Below are 22,618 nucleotides of genomic sequence, written 5' to 3'. Positions count from 1 at the left end.
AATAAATTAATGTGCCCCTTCATGTTCCTCAGCCTTGTTTTATGTATTCTCTAAACACTAGTGGACCCACATACTTAGAAGTGGTGGTTTGGTAGGGGGGGGGGGTAACTAAATCCTGAAAAGTTCAAATTAATTTAACATCGACTTTTTTTTTTTTTTTAAAGTCAGAATCCACAAATCAAATTTGATGATCTCTCTCTGCTGGTCAGAATTATTTCTTGCTTTGCCAGCCAAGTTACCAGCCCACATATTCTCAATTAGCAACATTCCAGTAAAGCACTTTCCAATCTGTACTCTTGTTTACCTGCAGTTCTATCATTTAGATACATTCCCTAATGTATTTTTTCCCCTCAGTGAAGGATTTACTTCCTTTTATAATGTCCCCTGTTTAACTTGCATTCTGATTGCATGCTTTATGTGGCATGCGCCAAACAATTATTAATTGCAAATGAATTTCAAGTGGAAGGCCATTGGAATAGAAACCACCCCATTAACAGGGTCTATACACACGTGAAATAGCAGCCCCAATTTTCTGTGGCAACGTCAATGCATATTTACAGCAATTTCTTGACATTCATGAGAGGTTGACGGCAAACTCCAGTTTTTGCGAGGCTAACGCCGCACGGTGCATCTCTTCCTCACCACAAATTGCTGGGTTTAACACTTTTTTTGCAGCAAATTCTGGGCCAGCGTCCCTCTAACTCTGGCCTTTTCCAACCCTTCGTCCTACTGTTGGAGGGGTCACCTTTAACAATGCAAATTGTTGTACCAGCCTCTTGGGTAACTATCAAGGCCAAAATGTCCACTTGAGGTAATTAAAAAGTCAAGGAAATTACTCAGGCAAAAATCTTCCCCTTTTGAAACTATGGTGACTGTCATTAGTTAACCATCAACTTTGCTCTTGATTCCGTTACTTTGCTACTAAGTGGTGCAAGACTAATGGATTTAGAGTTAGCTGGGTTTGTTTTGGCACTTTTGAAAAGTGGTACCAAGTTGGCTCATCTCTATTTCAGTGGGATTTCCCTTGCATTCAGTGACTCCCTAATGGTTACCATCAGCACATTATAAACTTTGCCCCCAACCTCATTTTGCACTCAGCCATTTGTGGCTTGATTATTTTTTGAACTCGAGTTAGTAAGTTTAGTTGTAGAATCTCCGATAATGGGCGACATGCTACTAGTGAATACACATAGAAAGTTGTGGCTGACAAGTTTGGCTACAGAATACAATAGTGGCTACACTTCAAAAGTAATTTGTTAGTTGTGAGGCACTTTGGGATATCATGAGGGCACAAAAGACACCATATAAATACAAATTCTTCAACTATTTTAATTTAGTCTTCACTTTTAACCTGTTTTATACCTTTAAGGGATCTCAATTCTTTATTGATAATCAGTCAATACCAAGTGAGAATTTTTCTTCAGGAGCCTCTGTAGCACTCAGAAAACAGGCTGATGAGGCACTAAATAGAGCATACCGTTCAATGGCAACCAACACCCGAGACACTAAACAGAGCATACCACTCGGTGGCAACCAAAACCAAGTTGACTGATCAGCAGGCCCAATTAGGCTGTTTCATGCCATGAGCCTTTGCTGGGAATGATGAGAGCTGAACATGAGTAGAGTAATGTCAGGTGGAGGCAGATCAGGACTATGCTTCAAAAGTAATTACTTTGCTGTGAAGAGCTTTGGGACATCATGGCATGGTATGAATGCAAAGTTTGTTCTTTCTTTGTACCTACATCGTTTAAAGTTACTTTAAGAACAGAACATACAAAATAGGAGGAGTAGGCCATTCGACCCCTCGAGCCTGCTCTGCCATTCTAAGATCATGGTTTATCTATTACCTCAATGCCACTTTCCTGCACTATCCCCATAGCCCTTGATTCCCTTAATATCCAAAGATCTGTCAATCTCGGTCTTGAATATACTCAACAACTGAGCCTCCACAGCTCTCTGGGGTAGAGAATTCCAAAGATTCACCACCCTCAGTGAATAAATGTCTCCTCAGCTCAGTCCTAAATGGCCGACCCCTTATTCCAAGACTGTGACCCCTGGTTGTAGACTCCCCAGCCAGGGGAAACAATCCTCCCAGCATCTATCCTATCAAGCCCTGTAAAAAATTTCAAAATCAAATCAAATCAACTTTTGTCATTGTTAGTGCACAAGTGCAGTACAACGAAATGTAGGCTTGCGGCTCCCGAGAGTGTACATTTAGATTAAGACATTTAAACATTCAACATACATTTGGCTTGTAATACACTAACATAAACATAACCATAATAAAGTGCATTGGCAGATGTGCAGGCTTTAGAGTTTATTTGTGGAGTTCAGTAGGATGACAGCCCTGGGAAAGAAGCTGTTCCTAAATCTGGTCGTACGGGTGCGAATGCATCTGTAGCGTCTCCCAGATGGCAGGAGGGCGAACAGACTGTGGCTGGGGCGGGTAGGGTCTTTGATGATGGACCGTGACCTCCGTAAACAGCGTTTCTGGTACATGTGCTCTATGGTCGGTAGCCGACCTTTTGTATGTTTCAATGAGATCACCTCTCATTCTTCTAAACTCTGGAGAATATAGGCCAAGTCTATTCAATCTCTCCTCATAGGACAATCCCCACATCCCAGGAATCACTCTGGTGAACCTTTGTTGCACTCCCTTTATGGCAAGTATATCCTTCTTTAGGTAAGGAGACCAAAACTGTACACAATACTCCAGGTGTGGTCTCACCAGGGCCCTGCATAATTGCAGTAAGACTTCTTTACTCTTATACTCAAATCCTCTTGTAATAAAGGCCTTCCCATTTGCTTTCCTAAGTGCTTGCTGTAACTGAGATTTGTGTACAAGGACACCCAGGTTCTGCTGAACACCAACATTTCCCAATCTCTCACCATTTAAAAGATACTCTGCTTTTCTATTTTCCTACCAAAGTGGATAACTTCATATTATATTCCATTTGCCATACTCACTTGTCCCCTTGAAGCCTCTTTGCATCCTCTTTACAACTTACATGCCCACCTAGCTTGTATCATCAGCAAACTTGGATAGATTACATTTGGTCCAGTCATCCAAATCATTGATATAGATTATGAATAGCCGAGGCCCTAGTACAGATCCTTGCAGTATTCCACTAGTTACAGCCTGCCAACCCCAAAATGACCCATTTATTCCTACTCTGTTTTCTGTCCGTTAACCAATCCTCAATCCATGCTAGTATATTGCCCCCAATCCCATGAGCCCTAATTTTGTTCAATAACCTCTTGTGTGGCACCTTATCAAATGCCTTCCGAAAATCCAAATACACATCCACTGGTTCCCCCATATCTATTCTGCTAGTTACAACCTCAAAAAACTAAGATTTGTCAAACATGATTTCCCTTTCATAAATCCATGTTGACTCTGCCCAATCCTATTATTTTCTAAGTGCCCGGTTACCATGTCCTTAATAATAGATTCTAGTATTTTCCCTACTACTGCTGATATCAGGCTAACTGGTCTGTAGTTCCCCGTTTTCTCTGTCCCTCCTTTCTTAAAAATATAGTGGGGTTATATTTGTGACCTTCCAATCTGCAGGAACCATTCTAGAATCTATGGCATTTTTGAAGATGACAACCAATGCATCCACTATCTCTATAGCCACCTCTTTCAAAACCCTAGGATGTAGACCATCAGCTTTCAGTCCCATTAATTTCTCCAGTACTTTTTTTTTAAACTAATAATTTCTTTCAGTTCCTCATTCTCGTTAGACCCTTGGTTCTCCACTATTTCCGGGAGGTTTTTTCCATCTTCTTCCATTAAGACAGACACAAAGTATTTGTTTAATTTCTCTGCCATTTCCTTATTCCCCATTATAATTTCTCCTGTCTCAGCCTGCAAGGGACCCACATTTACTTTCACTAATCTTTTCCTTTTTACATACCTATAGAAGCTTTTACAGTCTGTTTTTATGTCTCTCGCTAGTTTACTTTCATTTCCCCTTTCTTTATCAATTTCTTGGTCCTCCTTTGCAGAATTCTAAAATCCTCCCAATACCCAGGCTTACTACTCTTTTTGGCAACAGTATAAGCCTCGTCCTTTGATCTAATACTATCTTTAACTTCTCTGGTTAGCCACGGTTGGACCACTTTTTCTGTGGGGTTTTTGTGCCTTAAAAAGGAATGTATTTGTGGTGTTAAAGTTGTTCAAACTGACATTGCCTTCCACATCACAAAATTAAAATTCTTGGTTATTTTGAACATAGTTTTAATAGACATTTGCAAAAGTCTTGTACTTCCTAGTCTATTGACACAGGAAAATTAGTTAATTATGGTTTACATAACTCAGCATTACTTAGCATGTGGCTAGATTTAAAAATCAAACTATGAAGTGAAGACTATTACAGGAAGCTTACTCAAGTTTTCAGGCGTCCTTGGAAGCTCTGTGTGTGCAGTAAAGGGATTATTCGCCAGCGAGACAAATATGTCTTCCCGGGTCAGATCTTGCTTTTGGGATACTCCAGGTGAATCTTTGGTGATAGTATCTGCTACCTGTAGAAGGAAATCATTCACCAATAAACATGCATTTGGTACTCAGTTAGGATGAATCCATTTGAAGCCTTGGCCAAGTTGTGCATTGTAATGGGTAATATTCCTCTATAGAGCCAAAATACATAATCTGAATTACAATTAATTATCTCACCTTCCCTAAATAAATGCCCTTTCCACTGGAGGTGTGCAACCAGGATAGATTTGGAGTATCCCCAGAGATGGACGCTTCTCCATCTCTGGGGATAGGTTATTGACCAATATTCACAAGCCCACTGACTCCCACAGCTACCTGGACTACACTTCCTCCCACCCCGCCTCCTGTCAGGACTCCATTCCATTCTCCCAGTTTCTCCATCTCATCTGCTCAGACGATGCCACCTGCCACACCAGTGCTTCCGACAGGTCTTCCTTTTTCCTCAACGAAGGATTCCCCTCTACTGTGGTTGACACGAACCCTCGACCGTGTCCGTTCTATCTCCCGCACTTCTGCCCTCACCCTTGCCGGAACCACGATAGGGTTCCCCTTGTCCTCACCTTTCACCCAACCAGCCTCCACATTCAACGGATCATCCTCCGCCATCTCCAAAGTGATCCCATCACCAAACGCATCTTCCCCTCCCCTTTCAGCATTCCGTAGGGACCGCTCCCTCCGAGACACCCTAGTCCACTCCTCTATCACCCCTTCCCCTGGCACCTTCCCGTGCAAGTGCAGGAGATGTAACACCTGCCCTTCTACCTCCCCCCTTCCAGGTGAAACAGCGATTTACCTGTACTTCTTGCAATCTAGTATACTGTATTCGCTGCTCACGATGCGGTCTCCTCTACATTGGGGAGACCAAACGCAGATTGGGTGACCGCTTTGCGGAACACCTCCGTTCAGTCCGTATGGGTGACCGAGCTTCCAGTCGCTTGTCATTTTAATTCACTGCCCCATTCCCACTCGGACCTCACCGTCCTTGGCCTCTTGCATTGTTCCACGGAAGCTCAGTGTAAGCTTGAGGAACAGCACCTCATCTTTTGATTAGGCACTTTACAGCCTTCCGGACTCAATATCGAGTTCAACAATTTCAGATCATAACCTCGGCCCCGATTACATTTTTACTTATATTTTTTATCCACACTTTTGTTTTGGTTCCCCCCCCCCCCCCCCCCCCTTTTCCTTTTTCCCCCCTCTCTCCCACATGGCAGCTGTCTCCCATTCTACACCCAATCTAGAGCTGTCTTTTGTCTCCACTAGTCCCATCACCATCTCGTCTCGTTTTGAATACCTTACTGTCCTCTCTTTTGTTCTCTCCCAGCCCGGCCTCTTAATCTATTTCATTCCCTGTACCTCTTTAGTCTTGATAAAGGGTTTTGACCCGAAACATTGACTAATTTCTCTCCACGGATGTTGCCTGGCCTGCTGAGTTTTTCCAGCATTTTCTGTTATTTTAGATTTGGAGTAAGTGTTTTGGTTAGTTTATACGATTATGTAAATCAGTAATGAGACCCCTTCAAGGAGAAGATAGCTCAGGTACTGACCAGACATTCCCTCCAGGGGGAAAAGGGCATCCAAAGCAAGAGCTCCCTGGATGAATAAAGAAATAAAGATTAAAATGAAACAGAAAAAGGAGGCTTATGATAAATGTCAGGTCCATAATAAAAGTAGGGAACCAAGCTTTATACAGAAAGCAGAGGAGAACTGAAAAAGGAAATATGAGGGGCAAAGAGAGAGTGTATACGAGAATAAATTAGCAGGTAACACAAAAGGAACACGTCTTTAAAGACATAAATAGTACAAGGATAATCAAAGGAAGGGTGGGGTAGATTAGGGATCGAAAATGATTTTTTTTTTTTTTTTTTTTGAGGGAGAAGACATGGCTGGGGTACTGAATGAGTACTTGCATCTGGTCACAGTAAAGGAGGGGGTAAAAAAATTTGGATAGGATGGAAATAGATAGAGGTACTTAAACACTAGCAGCACTCAAAAGTAGAAAAGTCACCCAGGTCCAAATGGAATGCATCAGAGGCTGCTCAGGGAAACAAGAGTGGCAATAGCAGAGGCTTTAGCCACAATCTTTCAATCCTCCTTGGATAAACCAGGTAACAATAGGCCAGTCAGCCTCACATCAGTGGCAGGGAAACCTCTAGAGATAATCTGGGACAGAATTGTCACTTGGAAGAACACAGGTTAATAAATGACAGCCAACAGCAAAGTGTGTCTGACAAACTTGGTCAAGTTCTTTGATAAAGCAATAGAGAGGGTTCCAATTTTTTTTTTACCCCCTCCTTTACTGTGACCAGATGCAAGTACTCATTCAGTACCCCAGCCATGCCTTCTCCCTCAAAAAAAATCATTTTCAATCCCTAATGAAGGTAGTGCCACTGATGTGTATATAGACTTTCAGAAGGTGTTAGATAAAAGTGCCACACAATAAGACTTGCTAGCAAAATTGAAGCCCATGGGATTAATGGAGCAGTAGCAGTGTGGATACAAAATTGGCCATGAGACAGAAACATAGAAGATAGGAGCAGGAATAGGCCATTCGGCCCTTCGAGCCTGCTCCGCCATTCAATGTGATCATGGCTGATCATCCAAACTCAGTACCCTGTCCCCGCCTTTTCCCCATATCCCTTGATCCCTTCAGCCTCAAGAAACATATCCAACTCTTTCTTGAATATAATTTAATGAACTGGCCTCCACCACCCTCTGTGGCAGAGAATTCCACAGGTTCACCACTCTCTGGGTGAAGAAATTCCTCCTCATTTCAGTCCTAAATGGCTTACCCCTTATCCTTAGACTATGACTCCTGGTTCTGGACTCCCCGGCCATCAGAAACATCCTTCCTGCATCTAGTCTGTCCAGACCTGACAGAATTTTATAGGTCTCGATGAGATCCCCTCTCAATCTTCTAAACTCCAGTGAGTATAAGCCCAATCGACACAATCTCTCCTCATACGTCATTCCTGCCATCCCAGGTATCAGCCTGGTGAATCTTCGCTGCACTCCTCCATGGCAAGAACGTCCTTCCTCAGGTATGGTGACCAAAACTGCACACAATACTCAAGGTGCGGTCTCACCAAGGCCCTGTACAACTGTAGCAAGACATCCTTGTTCCTGTACTCGAACCCTCTTGCTACGAAGGCCAACATACCATTTGCCTTCTTAACCGCCTGCTGCACCTGCATGCTTACCTTCAGCGACTGGTGCACAAGGACACCCAGGTCTCTTTGCACTTCCCCTTCTCCCAATCTATTGCCATTCAGATAATAATCTGCCTTCCTGTTTTTGCCACCAAAGTGGATAACCTCACATTTATCCACATTATAGTGCATTTGCCATGTTTCTGCCCAATCACCCAACTTGTCCAAATCGTACTGGATTTTCCCGACATCCTCCTCGCAGCTTACCCTCCCGCCCAGCTTTGTGTCATCTGCAAATTTGGAGATATTACATCCAATTCCCTCATCCAGATCATTAATATATATTGTGAACAGCTGGGGTCCTAGGACCGATCCTTGCGGTACCCCACTAGTCACTGCCTGCCATTCGGAAAACGATCCCGTTTATTCCAACTCTTTGCTTTCTGTCCGCCAACCAGTTCTCTATCCAAGTCAATACCTTGCCCCCAATCCCATGTGCCTTAATTTTGCACGCTAATCTCTTGTGTGGGACCTTATCGAAAGCCTTCTGAAAGTCCAAATACACCACATCCACTGGTTCTCCCTTATCTATTTTACCAGTTACATCCTCAGAAAGCAGAGAGCAGTGAACGGTTATTTATCAGACTGGAGGGAAGTATACAGTGGTGTCCCACAGGGATCAGTATTAGGACCACTGCTCTTTGATATATATCAATGACCTGGACTTTGGTATACAGGGCATAATGGTATACAGGGCATAATTTCAAAGTCTGCAGGTGACAACATTTAGAAATGTATTAGTGAGGAGGATAGTAGCAGACTTCAGGAGGACAGAGACTGGTGAAATGGGAAAACTTATGGAAGAAATTTAATGCAAAGAAGTGTGAAGTGATGCATGTTGGAAGGAAGAATGAGGAGAGGCATTATAAACTAAATGATACAATTTTAAAAAGGGGTGCAGGAACTGGGGGGTCCACATACACAAATCTTGGATGCTGGCAGAAAAAGTTGAGAAGACCATTGTAGTGTATGTACCTTTAAGACAGAACTACTTTTACATCTCCTGTATACTGTAGTACCGGCAGTGACCACACCTGTATATAAGCCTTGTGCATGCCTCTGTACCCCCAGTCTTGAGACTACCCTCCTCCAGTAAATACCTGTTTATTGTTAAGTTACAGCATTCGTGTGGTTATTGAAAAACATCATACTCTCAGAATCACGGATCGAACAACCATCTAAAAAGCATAGGGGATCTTTGGCTTTGTAAAGAGGCATAGAGTAAAGAAGCAAGGAAGTTATGGTAAATATTTATAACTCACTGGTTAGGCCTCAGTTGGAGTATTGTGTCCAATTCTAGGCACCATACCAAGGAGGATGTCAAGGCTTTGGAGAGGGTGCAGAAGTTTACTAGAAATGGTACCAGGGATGAGGGACTTAGTTAGGTGGAGAAACTGGGATTGTGCTCCTCACAGCAGAGGTTAAGGTGATATTTAATAAAAGGTACTCAAAATCATGAGCAGTTTTGCTAAGAGTAGGGAGAAACTGTTTCCACTGGCAGGAGGATAGGTAACCAGAGGCTACAGATTCAAGGTAGTTGGCAAAAAATGCCAGAGGGGAGATGAGAAGTGTTTTTTTAAGCAGCAATTTATAATCAGGAATGTACTGCCTGAAAGGGTGGTGGAAGCAGATTCAATAGTAACTTTCAAAAGGGGATTGAATAAATACTGGAGAATTTTGCAGGGCTATGGGGAAAGAGCAGGGGAGATATGTGAAGAGAAAAAAGATGGGTGAAGTCAAGCGTAGGTCCCTTGCAGTCAGAATCAGGGGAATTTATAATGGGGAACAAAGAAACGGCAGACTAATTAAATACATATTTTGGTTCGGTCTTCACAAAGGAGGACACAAATAACCTCCCACAGATGTCGGGGAACATAGGGTCTGATGAAAAGGAGGCACTGAAAGAAATCAGTATTTGTAGGGAAATGGTGTTAGAGAAATTGACGGGATTGAAGACTGATAAATCCCCAGGGCCTGATAATCTACATCCTAGGGTACTTAAGGAAGTGGCCCTAGAAATAGTAGATGCATTGCTGGTCATCTTCCAAGATTCAATAGACTCTGGAACAGTACCCATGGATTGGATGGTAGCTAATGTTACCCCACTATTCAAAAAAAGGTGGTAGAGAGAAAACAGTGAATTACAAACTGGTAAGCCTGACATCAGTAGTGGGGAAAATGCTAGAGTCCATTATAAAAGATGTAATAGCAGAGCACTTGGAAAACAGTGACAGGATCGGACAAAGTCAACATGGATTTACAAAAGGTAAATCGTGCTTGACTAATCTACTGGAATGTTTTGAGGATGTAACTGGTAAAATAGATAATGGAAAACCAGTGGATGTGGTGTATTTGGACTTTCAAAAGGCTTTTGATAAGGTCCCGCATAAGAGATTAGCGTGTAAAGTTAAGGCACATGGGATAGAGAACTGGTTGGCAGACAGAAAGCAAAGAGTTGGAATAAACGGGTCTTTTTCCAAGTGGCAGGCAGTGACTCGTGGGGTACCACAGGGATCAGTCCTTGGACCCCAGCTATTCACAATATATATTAATGATCTAGACGAGGGAACTAGATGTAATATCTCCAAGTTTGCAGACGACAAAGCTGGGTGGGTGTGTGTGCTGTGAGGAGGATGCCGAGACACTCCAGTATGATTTGGACAGGTTGGGTGATTGGGCAGAAGCATGGCAGATGCACTATAACGTGGATAAATGCGAGGTTATCCACTTGTGTCAAAAACAGGAAGGCAGATTATCTGAATGGCAATAGATTGGGAGAAGGGGAAGTGCAACGAGACCTGGGTGTCCTTGTGCACCAGTCACTGAAAGTAAGCATGCAGGCGCAGCAGGTGGTTAAGAAGGCAAATGGTATGTTGGCCTTCGCAGTGAGGGGGTTCGAGTACAGGAACAAGGATATCTTGCTGCAGTTGTACAGGGCCTTGGTGAGACCACATTGAGTATTGTGTGCAGTTTTGGTCGCCTTATCTGAGGAAGGATGTTCGTGCAGCGAAGATTCACCAGGCTGATACCTAGGATGGCAGGAATGACGTATGAGGAGATTGGGTCGATTCGGCTTATACTCGCTGGAGTTTAGAAGAATGAGAGGGGATCTCATTGAAACTTATAAAATTCTAACAGGACTAGACGCAGGAAGGATGTTCCCGATGGTCAGGGAGTTCAGAACCAGGGGTCACAGTCTAAGGAGTAAGCCATTTAGGACAGAGATGAGGAGGAATTTCTTCACCCAGAGTGGTGAACCTGTGGAATTCTCTACCATAGAAGGCAGTAGAGGCCAATTCATTAAATATATTCAAGAAGGAGTTGGATATATTTCTTAAGGTTAAAGGGATCAAGGGATATGGAGAGAAGGCAGGAATGGGGTACTGAATTTGGATGATCAGCCATGATCTCATTGAATGGCAGAGCAGGCTCGAGGGGCCAAATGGCCTATTCCTGCTCCTATCTTCTATGTTTCTATGAGACTAATTGGATAGTTCTCGAAAGAGTCGGCAGACACGATGGGCCGAATAGCCACCTTCTGTGCTGTATCATTCTATGATATAAAAAGTGATGTTTACTAACCTCTTCTGCCAACTGGTCAACAGCCTTCTGAAGTTGTTCTCTTTTCTTAAGACTTTCTTTAAGTTTATTCAGAAGTGCTGGACTTTGAGCTTTGTCCTTTTGCTGTATTGCCTTCTGATTTGCATATGGAGTCTGCAAACTACTTTCAAGAGGGTGCCTATTTACAAGTGGCATTTCAATGGATTCCTGAGAATAAACACATTTTTAGTGGTTTGAATACTGGTAAGTATAAAGATGTTAATTTGCATTGCTAGTGAGATATTATTCTAGTGTATTTATATGAATATAATACAACGGATTAGTCTTCACTGTATCCTTTGCAAATGGAATATGAAAAGGTCTCTTACCGCTCCAAGAAATGAAGAACTGGTTTCCTCAGTTGGATCTCTAACTAGAGTGTTGAACCTGCCAGATCAAAAGCTTGAATTAAGGGAATAGTTCCATTCCTAGTTTAGATTGAATTGAACCTTAATTGAATACGAAATAAAAATGAAATGAAATGTAAACCCCTAATGTTCAAGCTTACAGTACTTTGGGCAAGTTAGCAACATTCACAGCGATCTCTTCTCGGTACCTGTCTCCAGCTCATTCCACCTGGATTCCAGCTTAAATTTCACACCTCTCGCTTTGAATCTACCCATGATATTCAACAGTTCTCAAACCACTGCTCTCACCATTTCAGTAAATCCACTTGTGTGTATTGCTACATGCATGCTCTTGAACTCTCTCCAGCAGCACCGACTCAATCTTGAAGCTAACCTGGTCCTCAGCTCCACATCATCGTCCATCGCATTGGGTTGTTTAACTAAACATTTTTTCTTCTTTTCAGGTAACAAGGGCCAGAAACACAAACAACTCTTCGATGCAGTCTACGTCCTATTCCCACTCCCCCTCATCACTTTCTAATGAAATTTCTCCCAACTGCACTTCAGCCAGATTCACCATTCCATTCCAATCCAAATGATCTGTCTTCAGCAAGATCCTCTTCATCTACTTACACCCCCACTTCAAATTAATTCAGATAACAGCACAGTGCCAAGTTCTTCCACTGCTGCCAGACTTTCATTTTTGCAATCAAGGCTCCCTGGTGCATCAGAACCCCTTTGTCCGGTCTCTGCCATTGCGATCCACTTGACCCCTTTCCCCATCCTTGCCTTCTCAATCCATTCATGGAGCAGCAGCAGCTGGGATATCGATCATCTCAGTTTCACCACTCTGAGCAGAAATCATACTCATTTCACCAATGCGCACCCACCCCCCCCACGCAAATGAATGCTATGTAATGTTCAAACAGCTGAAGCACTATTTTGTGTACACAATTATTTCAGTAGTTGATTTACAGGGAACCAACTATTTAAGCACAGCTCATTATGCCACACACTGATTGCAATTCACATATCTTTTGTTTGCCCCGTATCTGTCCGCTCCGATTTCTCTCAAGTCGGTTCGGTCATCAAAAGGCTCATTTTATTCTAGGGAGATATTGGTGTCAACTAGAGTAAATTTGGCTCTAGTTGTGTATCAGCCTCCCAGGTGATTAGGAACATAGAACAGGAGTAGGCCATTCAGCCCCTCATTTTCTGAGAGTTTTAAAATTTGCAGTAATATTTTCTTAACAAGTTAAAAAAGTATTTCAGCATGTTAAATTTATGCACTACAAAACCTTTTAGCCAAGTCATATTTTTTCCCCCAGGTTTAAGTTGGGTGACTGGTGAGAACATTGCTCAGTTCCACTAAGTTTCTATGAAACATATTGCACGGTAGCCTCAACTTTACTGTATTTTAGCAATAGTGCTCTTCAATAAATTGTATTCTGTATCCATCCACTCATTCAAATCTAGTTGGTTAATTTGAATAAAATCAGTAATATATTTTCCATGTCAGTAGTCTCTGTTGCATGGTTTATAACTTTTTCAAAACTACCTCTAGACTTGACTATTCCAATGCTCTCTCCTCTTCCACCCTACATAGTGTTGAAGGTTCTACCTTTAAAATGTATTCATTGGACAAGGCACCTGTTGAAATGTACCCCAATAAAGGGTTGAATGCTTTGAGGAGAGAAGAAAAATATGACAGGAAAAACATAAATTGAAACTGCTTCAGAACTACGGATTTTAAAATCAAAAAGGTTGCTTTCTATTTTGAGGGAAAAATGCAGAGTGCCATCTCAAAATAAAATAAGGAACACTAAAACTGGAAAGTAACCAACATGGAAATTCAGGTATGTTAAGACAAATATTGTTCAAAATGCTCAACCAATATAGACCACAGCCTGTTAAAAAATCATGGGTTCTAAAACTGTATGTTAAAATTAATTATGCAAGATGAAAGCTACATTGACTAGAACATGCAATATGTGCAGCCTTCATTGGCTCAAGGATGTAACTGGCTTGAAAAAGTATTTAAGGGTACTCTAGAGCTTACCTTCCAGAACACTGCAATTTTGATATGCTTGGATCATTAAAGCTTCTTGTAACACTCCCTATACCACTGTCATCTCTCTCTGGACTTCTTGTACATGGCTCTTCAGGGCCCAATAAAAAAAAAAAAATACAAAAACAAAAGTTAGGCTTCAAATCCTTGCTCATTGCACAATAGATTATTCCAGTCAAAGTAACATTAAACCAAACTCCCTCAGTGCAGACATTTTCATGTGCTAAACTAGAGTTAATTTCGAGATACAGGATTGAGTATTAAAATTTGTGCTTCCTTGCATCCAATTTTTTTTTTTTTTTTTTAATAAATATAAATAAACCCAGCAGCAAGTAATCTGTAGCCAGCCTTCCACTAATGCTGCTTTGGAACCAACTGAAATGAAAGTGAACATGGAATGGACAGCAAACCAAGATGCTGTGGTAGGTCTATATAATTACAGCTTCCAATCAACAATTTCCTAAACATTCTAAGAAAATAAACTGAAATTGTCAAACCCAACGATCAAAACAAACTAGGGTTTCATTATTCATTTTGGTAGGAAGAATAGAAAAACAGGATCATTTTTTAAATGGTGAGAAACTATTAAATGCTGGTGTTCAGAGATGTAAGTGTTCTTGTATAGGGAACACAGAGTTAGCATGCAGGTACAGCAAGCAATTAGGAAGGCAAATGGCATGTTGACCTTTATTACAAGGGGGTTGGAGTACAAGAGTAAGGAAATCTTACTACAGTTGTACAGGGCTCTGGTGAGACCACACCTGGAGGATTGGGCACAGTTTGGGTCTCCTTATCGGAGGAAGGATATACTGGCCTTAGAGGCTGTGCAAAGGTTCACTACATTGATCCCTGGGAACGAGAGGATCATCTTATGAGGGACGGAGTAGATTGAGCCGATACTCTCTGGACTTTAGAAGAACGAGAGGGATCTCATTGAAACATACAAGATACTGAGGGGGGGATCGACAGGGTAGTTGCCGAGAGGCTGTGGATGCCGAGTCATTCAGTACATTCAAGGTGGAGACAGATAGATTTTAGGAGTCTGAGGGTTATGGGGATCGGGCAGGAAAGTAGAGTTGAGGTCAAAGATCAGCATGACATTTTTGAATGGCAGAGCAGGCTCAAAGGGCTGTGTGACCTACTTCTGCTCCTAATCCTTATGTTCTTAGAGGATCCCATTTAATCCCCTATATAAATCATATACTAGAATATGCCAAGCTAGGCAAGTAAAAAGTGGTAGTTTAGCTGTGAAGAGCAAGGAAACAGGCATGATACCATTTAGCACATGCAGAAGAATATGGATACAGAGCATTAATTGGAACAGGTACAGCAAGGTCAAAGAGGCAAGGTTGGAGAAGGCTTTTTTTTTTGGGGGGGGGGTTGGAAAAGAGGTATTAAGGTGGAAAAATTTAGGCAGATCTGGATCCGGGGCCATGATGCCTGAAGACTGCCACAGATGGTGAAGTTTGAGGAAGGTGGGGGATGCAAGTGAGGCTAGGGCTAGAAAAGCACATAGGATTGAAGGCGGCTGCAGAGTCAGGGAGAGGACTGAGGAATTTGTAAACTAGAATGGAGGATGTTTAACTCAAATGTGATGGAGAACAAATGGCCAAGGGCAGCAAGAACAGGGAAATGGGACTTGTGTGGAATAGGACACAGGCAGCAATTTAGAATGAGCTGGAGTTTGTGCACCGTGGAGCTCATTGGGGAAGTTGAGCCTAAAAATGACAAAGGCACATGGGGGTTCCAGTGTGAGGAGCTGTTTGGGGGTGGTGAAGAAAGAAAAATGGAGACCAAGAGATAAGTAGAAATGGGTAGCCTGCAAGGCAGAATATGGGATTTGAAGTTCAGCTGAAGGAGAAACAGGACAGGGTTGAGTATGGTCTGATTCAGGCAGAGTTAGCAGCTGGGGAGGGCAATGGAGCCAAGGGCTGGAATGTACAATTTCTGGATAAGCCTTTGGTCTTGCTGATGTTAAGTTCAATAGAATTCTGTCTAATTAACTACTTGATGTTGAAAAATCAATCAGGCAGCACAGTGCAAGCAGTATAGTCAAGGGGGTGGTGGTGAGGTAGAATCAAGCATCAACAGTATACGTATCAATGCTGATACAGTGGACACTGATGTTGTCACCAAGAAACAGCATGCAGATTTGGAATATGATGGAGCCAAGAATGAAACACTGGGACAGGGGAAGAAATCACTGCAGGAAATGTCTTAGCTACATTGGGACAGGCTGGAACAGAAACCAGCAAGGACAATGGGAGACTGGAGTGATTAACAGCATTAAATGCTGCAGAGGGGTCAAAGACAAGTAAAGATAGTATCCCAAATAGCACGACTTGACCCAGGAAACCAGACTAGAGCTTCCAACATAAAATGACAGGTAAGTAAGCATGGAATCATGTGGCAATGTTAAATGTACATACTAAAAAATACATATTGCTCTCATTTATGCATACAAAATTTAACATAAAATAGGCCTGGCCCCTATTCAACCTCTCCATGTCCACAGCAACAGGCAGCTTTAGTAAGCAGTCCAGCATTGCCCCATGATCTGAAACTTAGAACTTTATGTAAACCAGGTAGTAAAATTTTCCACAGGTTTAGCAATTACTCTTTTACCATAAATGTAAAGCACCAGAGACCAGTGTGTGATGCCCACTAGGTACTCCTGTCCACTCCTAAAGGTAGAAACACCAAGTTTATTTGCAAGCATTAGATAAAAAGGGAAAATATTATAGTATTTGTACCACTCTGGTGAATGGGATAAAAACAACCACCTTTTAGTCTGGCAAGTTATTTATTTGGCCAGAATGGAATGCCTACTGCAATTTGATTACTGTAGCTATTAAGGGACCATGTACTCACAAGTGATAAACTTGCATACATCATTTCAAAAACTTCCGATACAAGTTGAACAAACTTGATTCGATTTGGTTCTGATTAGGCAGTGACATCACCAATGGCTGACCACCTCCTCTTGTAACTTATATTTCTAACAGAACTGTGTATGGTCTGTCTTGCCCCAAAAAGGAACTTAGCAGGAACCGATTTCAAATTCATTATATACTGGTCAATTTAAGGTTTCATACAAAAGAGGGGGGGGGGGGGGGGGGGAAAAGAGAGATATTTTACAGTTTGAAGCAAGACTAAGTAGTCACAGGGTTCAGTCAGTTGCAAAACAATTTCATTGTACTTCATAAATATTTGAATTAATTACACAAAATATATTACAAATGAAGGCATGGTGTTCCATGCACAAATTACTAATATATACAGTTCTTTACAGTAGTTACTTAAATACCACATATATAGTTTTCAGACAAAAATGTTGTTAGGTGCAGATCAGGCCTGAATTTCTCCACCTCATTTGCTTTGGAAGCACTAAGTTACTATATATAAAAATAAACTATACTATGCTGAAACTGCATGAAGCATCGACTTAACCTTGCTTCAAGCTGTTAAACATCACTCCAGGGAACAAAAGAGAGAGAGATGGGAACACTGGATTAAAAACAGAATTTAGGAAGTGATGCTGTTCATTAAAAAAAAAATTGCATTTACTTCAGTCAGAAGTTAAGATGGGAACTGAAAGACAGGGAGAAAGCTGGTTGAAGCACACTCTTCAGGCTAAGAGGGAGACAGCAATACAATGCAGGTTTTGTAGCAGAGCAGCAGAGGGAGGAAAAGGGATAAGCAGCAGAAAGATGAAAAGGCAGATTTAAAATATACTAGCTGAAAAGGCAACAGGAACACTTAGCAAAGAATCTGGGGTGAATAGGGCAATAGATGGTGGAATTGCCAAAGTGGGATTTTGTTTGACCTTTGAACAGGAAATATAAAAGAAGGAATATCAATTATGTTACACTAAGCTTTTATAGCACCTTGGTTGGACCACACTTTACAGTGCACAGTTCTGGTCTCCATATTATAAAAAAGGATTAGAAGCACTGGGGAAGGTACAAAAAAGATTTACTAGAAGGATACCACAACTGAGATTATACCCATCAGGAAAGATTGAATCGGCTGGGGCTCTTTTCTCTAGAAAAAAAGGTGGGGGGGGGGTGACTCGAGAGAGGTCTTTATTATGGAAGGGTTTGATTGGGTCGATGTAGAGAAGGTGTTTCCACTCGCGGGCAAGACCAGAACTAACGGCCATAGATACAATATAGTCACCAATAAGGATATGTTCATGGGATGAGATGAAGGATGGGAGGAGGCTCGTGGAGCATAAACACCAGGATAGACCTGTTGGGCTGACTGGTCGGTTTCTGTGCTGTACATTCTATTTAATTACTCTCCTCTCTTAAAATAGCAAAGATAAGAGTTATATCTGAAGTAACAGACTACCTTCAAATGGAAAAGGACAAGCAACTTGAAATGTTGGCAGGCAATAGAAAGGTCAGTGATTGACTTAATTTTCAGAGGGTATGTATCAATCAAAAACAAAATGAAGTTCTTTAAGTAAACCTTGATTTTTTTGCAAATTAATATATTTTGTATTTGAGCACAAAAACACAATTCCTGCTCAGATGCAAATGAAATCTTAATTCTAGATGGATAAAAGGCAAATTACAGGAATTGCTACATGGTGTAATTAGCACACCTTTTCTTAACCCACCTGGAAGTGTTGCAGAGTGTGAATAAAATATACTGCTTTTATAAGCTTCTTCTGAAGCTGGCTCAAAAGACAACGGGGGCATGGTTGGTAGAAGATCAAGGACCTATAAAAACACATCCCCATTAAATTGAACAACCATAACACAGTTTTCCTTTGTGAGTATAAATTGATTTAATGCATCTGAATCACAACTACATCAAGACACACTTATGAAGTATTTGAAGACAACACGATCAGAATTAATTGGCAGCCTTGCCTTGAAGAGATGACAATAGTACAATGATGATTACTAGTTGGCAAGTGGTATTCAAATCGTGATTCATTCTTTGCCTTGTCGAAGTGTCTTATTTCAAATCACTCAAATTTTATTCAACATGTCAAGCTTAATAGGGTGTGAAAACAATCAGGTTAATTTTGGGGTAGAAGGAAGCCTTTCAGCTTGGACAATTAAGAAAAACAAATCTATATCACTTCTAGAACAGTCAAGAATCAGAAAAAGACCACTAAGCCCGCTAATGCTTCAACTTGCTTAGCCTAGCATTGAATCTTACAGCACTGGAGGAGGCCAGTCATGTGTATGCCGGTTCTTTGAAAGATGTCCAATTTAGTCCTACACCCCAGCTATTTCCCCACAGCCCTGCAAATTAGTCCTCTGCATTCCTTAATATCTGTATCGATTTAAAAACTTCTGGGAGATTATTCGTAAGTTATCACCCTTTGAGCAAAAACACATTAAATTTACGTTCATTAGATTTAAATGTCTCCCATCTGGTCCCATTAACATGAGTCTTAAGTGCCAACATCTTATATACTGCAGGTGATGTCCCTTCTTGTACAACTTCTCTCTAGACTATCGAATTTGAACTTCTCCAATCTTTCCTCACACCAACACTCTACGCTGCATTCGGACACATTTTAGATTTGGGTTCAATCATGAAACATCAACATACAGGAAATCTACTTTTATGTTCAAAAATTTAAATCAAGAGTTATGACAACATTGAAAAGAGGGAATGCTTCCCCATATCAAGTTCAGCAAGAGGTACTACTTACAGGATATTTTTTCCTCACTGGGGAAAAGCCAGTTCTACTCGAGTACTGTTCCCATTTCTTATCCCATGCACTTTCCATTTTGGCTATTGATGTTTTCACAGAAGGGAAAACTTCTTGTGTTATCTTCTGGCTGTGAAAGAATATGACTCAATACAACCGAAAGTCCAGCAGCTGAGTATTACTGATAAATAACATACTGATAATCTGTAAGCAATTCTTGAAATCAAACTAGAAAGTGATTTCAATGCATTATTTGTGATCAGAAATCAACTACAGGAAACTTTCAATTTACCAGCACCTAAATAACCGGAAATCTCGGTTAACCGGCAAAATTCAGGAGTAGGTTTTACTTCATATTTATTTGCCTTCTTCCATCTGTGCTGTGCAAGGGTGTGGCTGCAGCTGTTGCTAAGCTACAGAGACACTTGAAACTTGTGTTCATTGTTCTACAGTTGTTGCTAAGCAACAGGGTTTGTTGCTTTATACGGAGCTGTCAGCTCTCCCTATCTTTTACTATAGCATTCGGTTATCCGGAATTTTTGATGAACCGGCACCACGTCGGTCCCGTCCGTGCCGGATAAAAAAAAAGTTTCCTGTACATGAAATAGTAACATAAAATGCACTAACTGGTGACCACCACAAAACAATTACATACCATTATAGCAACTGTGACACATGGCCAACTACAACAGTGGCTCAAATGCAAGTAAAGCCAAATTTTTGCTCATTTTAAAAATGCTTTAAGATCAGTAAATTTAACAATCCGCTAAAAGCCTCCAAAATGCTGGAAATCAATTAACAGAAATGCTGGAAACGCACAGCAGGATTAGTCAGCATCTGTAATGCTAAAAAGACAGGATAATGCGTTCGGGTGCCATTCACCAGAACTGGAAGATCAAACAAATCATTGAGAGCTAACAAAAAAAGTGCACGCGCACCACATGTGTTTCAGACAAAACTTCAACTTTCTCCTGCACATTCGGGTCTAAACACCGATTTTAGCCGCTTCCAACCCAGGCTCGCTCTCCTATTTTAACATGTCTTTCATTTCAGATTTCCCATAATTTGTTTTGGGTCATTGGCCATTTTCCTGCTCTTTCGTTCTTGAATCTCTTCATGCCTTTATACAACCTGCACAGTCCTTTAGTGTTACAATAAAACGGTTTGAACATTCACCCATAATCCCACTTCCTTCTCAATCACCCTTAAATTGTTTGCTCAGTTCTATTAAATGCTGGTTTTATCTTCCAGTTCTGACATGTGAAACATGTAATTGACAGATGCCATCTATTTGTATTTGACATAAAACTATTATTTGTTTAAAATGTCATTTGTTGCACATTACTAATTATTGAACCTAACTTTTGGAAGCAAAGTCACATTTAGAACTTTCAATGATATTTGTTCTAGGAAAGTAGAGAAAGTAAGGCACAATATTAATTTCACCTCAAAACAGCACTAGGTCACATTCCCCCCCCACCCCCCAAACAGCTGGATTGAGAAAATAACCCACCCCCATTTGGTTAGCCCAGCATTTACCTTTTTTCCTTCATTTCAATTAGTTCATTTTTCAGGAACTCTGCCAGTCTTTCCAGGGAAAGATGATGATGTTCCAGTTCTGCTGGGCCCACTTGGTAGTGCTGGTCACCATGAAGTCTGAGAGACCAATTGCATAGCTGGATTATTGCTGAAAGATTCAGTTTACCAGCTTTGTACAGGTCACCAATCTGAAAATAAGCATTATATGTTAGAAAGGATGTTTGTTGAAGTCACAATTGAAATTTCAGCCACTCACCCTTTGAATAAATATTTACAATGATAAACAGGTCAGGTTTGATGATCCAAATACATTTTTGCCTATACATTGTAATAAAATCTTCATGTTTTCCAGCTGTATTTGGAGCGAGTTTCTGAATCAAAGTCATTGATGCAAATGAGAACCAGTAGTGGCCCCAACGTTGAGCACTGAACCACTTAACTCGGTGCTCACCCTCCGCAACATAACCCCTGTAACAAGTACCAGTTGTTTTCCATCGTCCAGCCATTTTCTTACCTGTTCAAGATTCCCCACAGTTTTACACTTAACCAATAAATAGCCTTTAGTGTAGAACTTTTATCAAATGTCCTTTGAGGTCCACATAGCAGGGCTTTCCTCAGTCCACCCGAGCTATCACTTCAGTAAAAAAGTCAAGGAGATTGGTCAAGTAGGATCTTCCCCTTCTGAATCCATGTTTACTAGGTCACAGTGACCTGTCAATTTTAAGTTCGCTTAACATCTTCAGTAACATTTCTCTTTGGATACAAAGATTTACATGGAGTCTACAACACAAACAGGCCATTTGGCCCAACTGGTCTATGCCAGTGTTCATGCTCCACATGCCTCCTCCCACCCATCTTTATTTGACCCCATCAGCACATCCTTCTATTCCTTTCTCCCTCGTGTTTATCTAGCTTCATTACAACAGCGACTACACTTCAAAAAGTACTTAATTGGCTGTAAAGCACTTTGGGACGTCTGGTAGTCTTGAAAGGCATTATATAAATGCAAATCTTTTCTTTTTTTCCCCCTCTTAAATGCATCTATGCTATTTATAAAATGGAGACCAGAACAGTTAGAAGTATTGTGTGTGGTCTAACCAAGGTTCTATACAATTTTAACATAACTTCTCTACTTTTCAATTCTATCCCTTTAGAAATGAACCCGTGCTTGGTTTGTGCTTTTTAATGGTCTTATTAACCTGCGTCACTACTTTTAATGACTGGTGCATCTGTACCACTAGATCCTTTTGCTCCTCTACCCCATTTAGACTCTTATTAACCAAGTATTATGTGGCCTCATTCTTCCCACCAAATTCCACCACCTCACACTTCTCTATATTGAAATTAATTTGCCAATTACACACCTGTTCTACAAGTTCATTAATGTCTTGTATGTTGTCACCCCTGTGCTCGCTGACCTACATTGGCTCCCAGTTAAGCAACGGCTTGATTTCAAAATGCTCATCCTCGTTTTCAAATCCCTCCATAGCCTCACCCCCACCACCCCTCCTTATTGTCCTTGGCTTACTTGATCTGCCCAGTATCGCTAAATACTTAAGTTTAAAATTTGATCTAAATTTCACCTCCACAGACTTCTACTTTCTCAGCAGCCTCAACTTTTCCTTCTCAGTTACTGTAACTCATTATCCTCATCCTTATACCACAGAACATTTCACCTAA

The 22,618-nt window shown here is 41.2% G+C and overlaps 1 protein-coding gene and 1 non-coding gene across 3 annotated transcripts in view; both read right to left on the bottom strand.

Annotated features, from left to right (window-relative positions):
• Positions 1-22,618, bottom strand: part of haus6 (HAUS augmin-like complex, subunit 6) — a 68,752-nt gene that overhangs the window by 10,543 nt on the left and 35,591 nt on the right. For both annotated transcript variants that reach the window (XM_085991573.1, XM_085991566.1), the window contains exons 9-15: positions 20,939-21,126; positions 19,400-19,529; positions 18,347-18,449; positions 13,714-13,813; positions 11,637-11,694; positions 11,290-11,475; positions 4,389-4,524 (exon numbers count right to left, since the gene is read on the bottom strand). In XM_085991573.1, coding sequence (XP_085847699.1) covers positions 4,389-4,524; positions 11,290-11,475; positions 11,637-11,694; positions 13,714-13,813; positions 18,347-18,449; positions 19,400-19,529; positions 20,939-21,126 — 901 coding nt within the window. The remainder of the gene's footprint in view (positions 1-4,388; positions 4,525-11,289; positions 11,476-11,636; positions 11,695-13,713; positions 13,814-18,346; positions 18,450-19,399; positions 19,530-20,938; positions 21,127-22,618) is intronic.
• Positions 12,690-12,821, bottom strand: LOC147124687 (small Cajal body-specific RNA 8). The gene has a single exon (XR_015080232.1).

Source organism: Somniosus microcephalus, chromosome 1, assembly GCF_052327205.1.
Source record: "Somniosus microcephalus isolate GS21.2 chromosome 1, FLI_Smic_1.0, whole genome shotgun sequence".
In the NCBI taxonomy this organism is placed as follows: Eukaryota; Metazoa; Chordata; class Chondrichthyes; order Squaliformes; family Somniosidae; genus Somniosus; species Somniosus microcephalus.
This window is presented reverse-complemented; position numbering and strand designations above follow the sequence as displayed.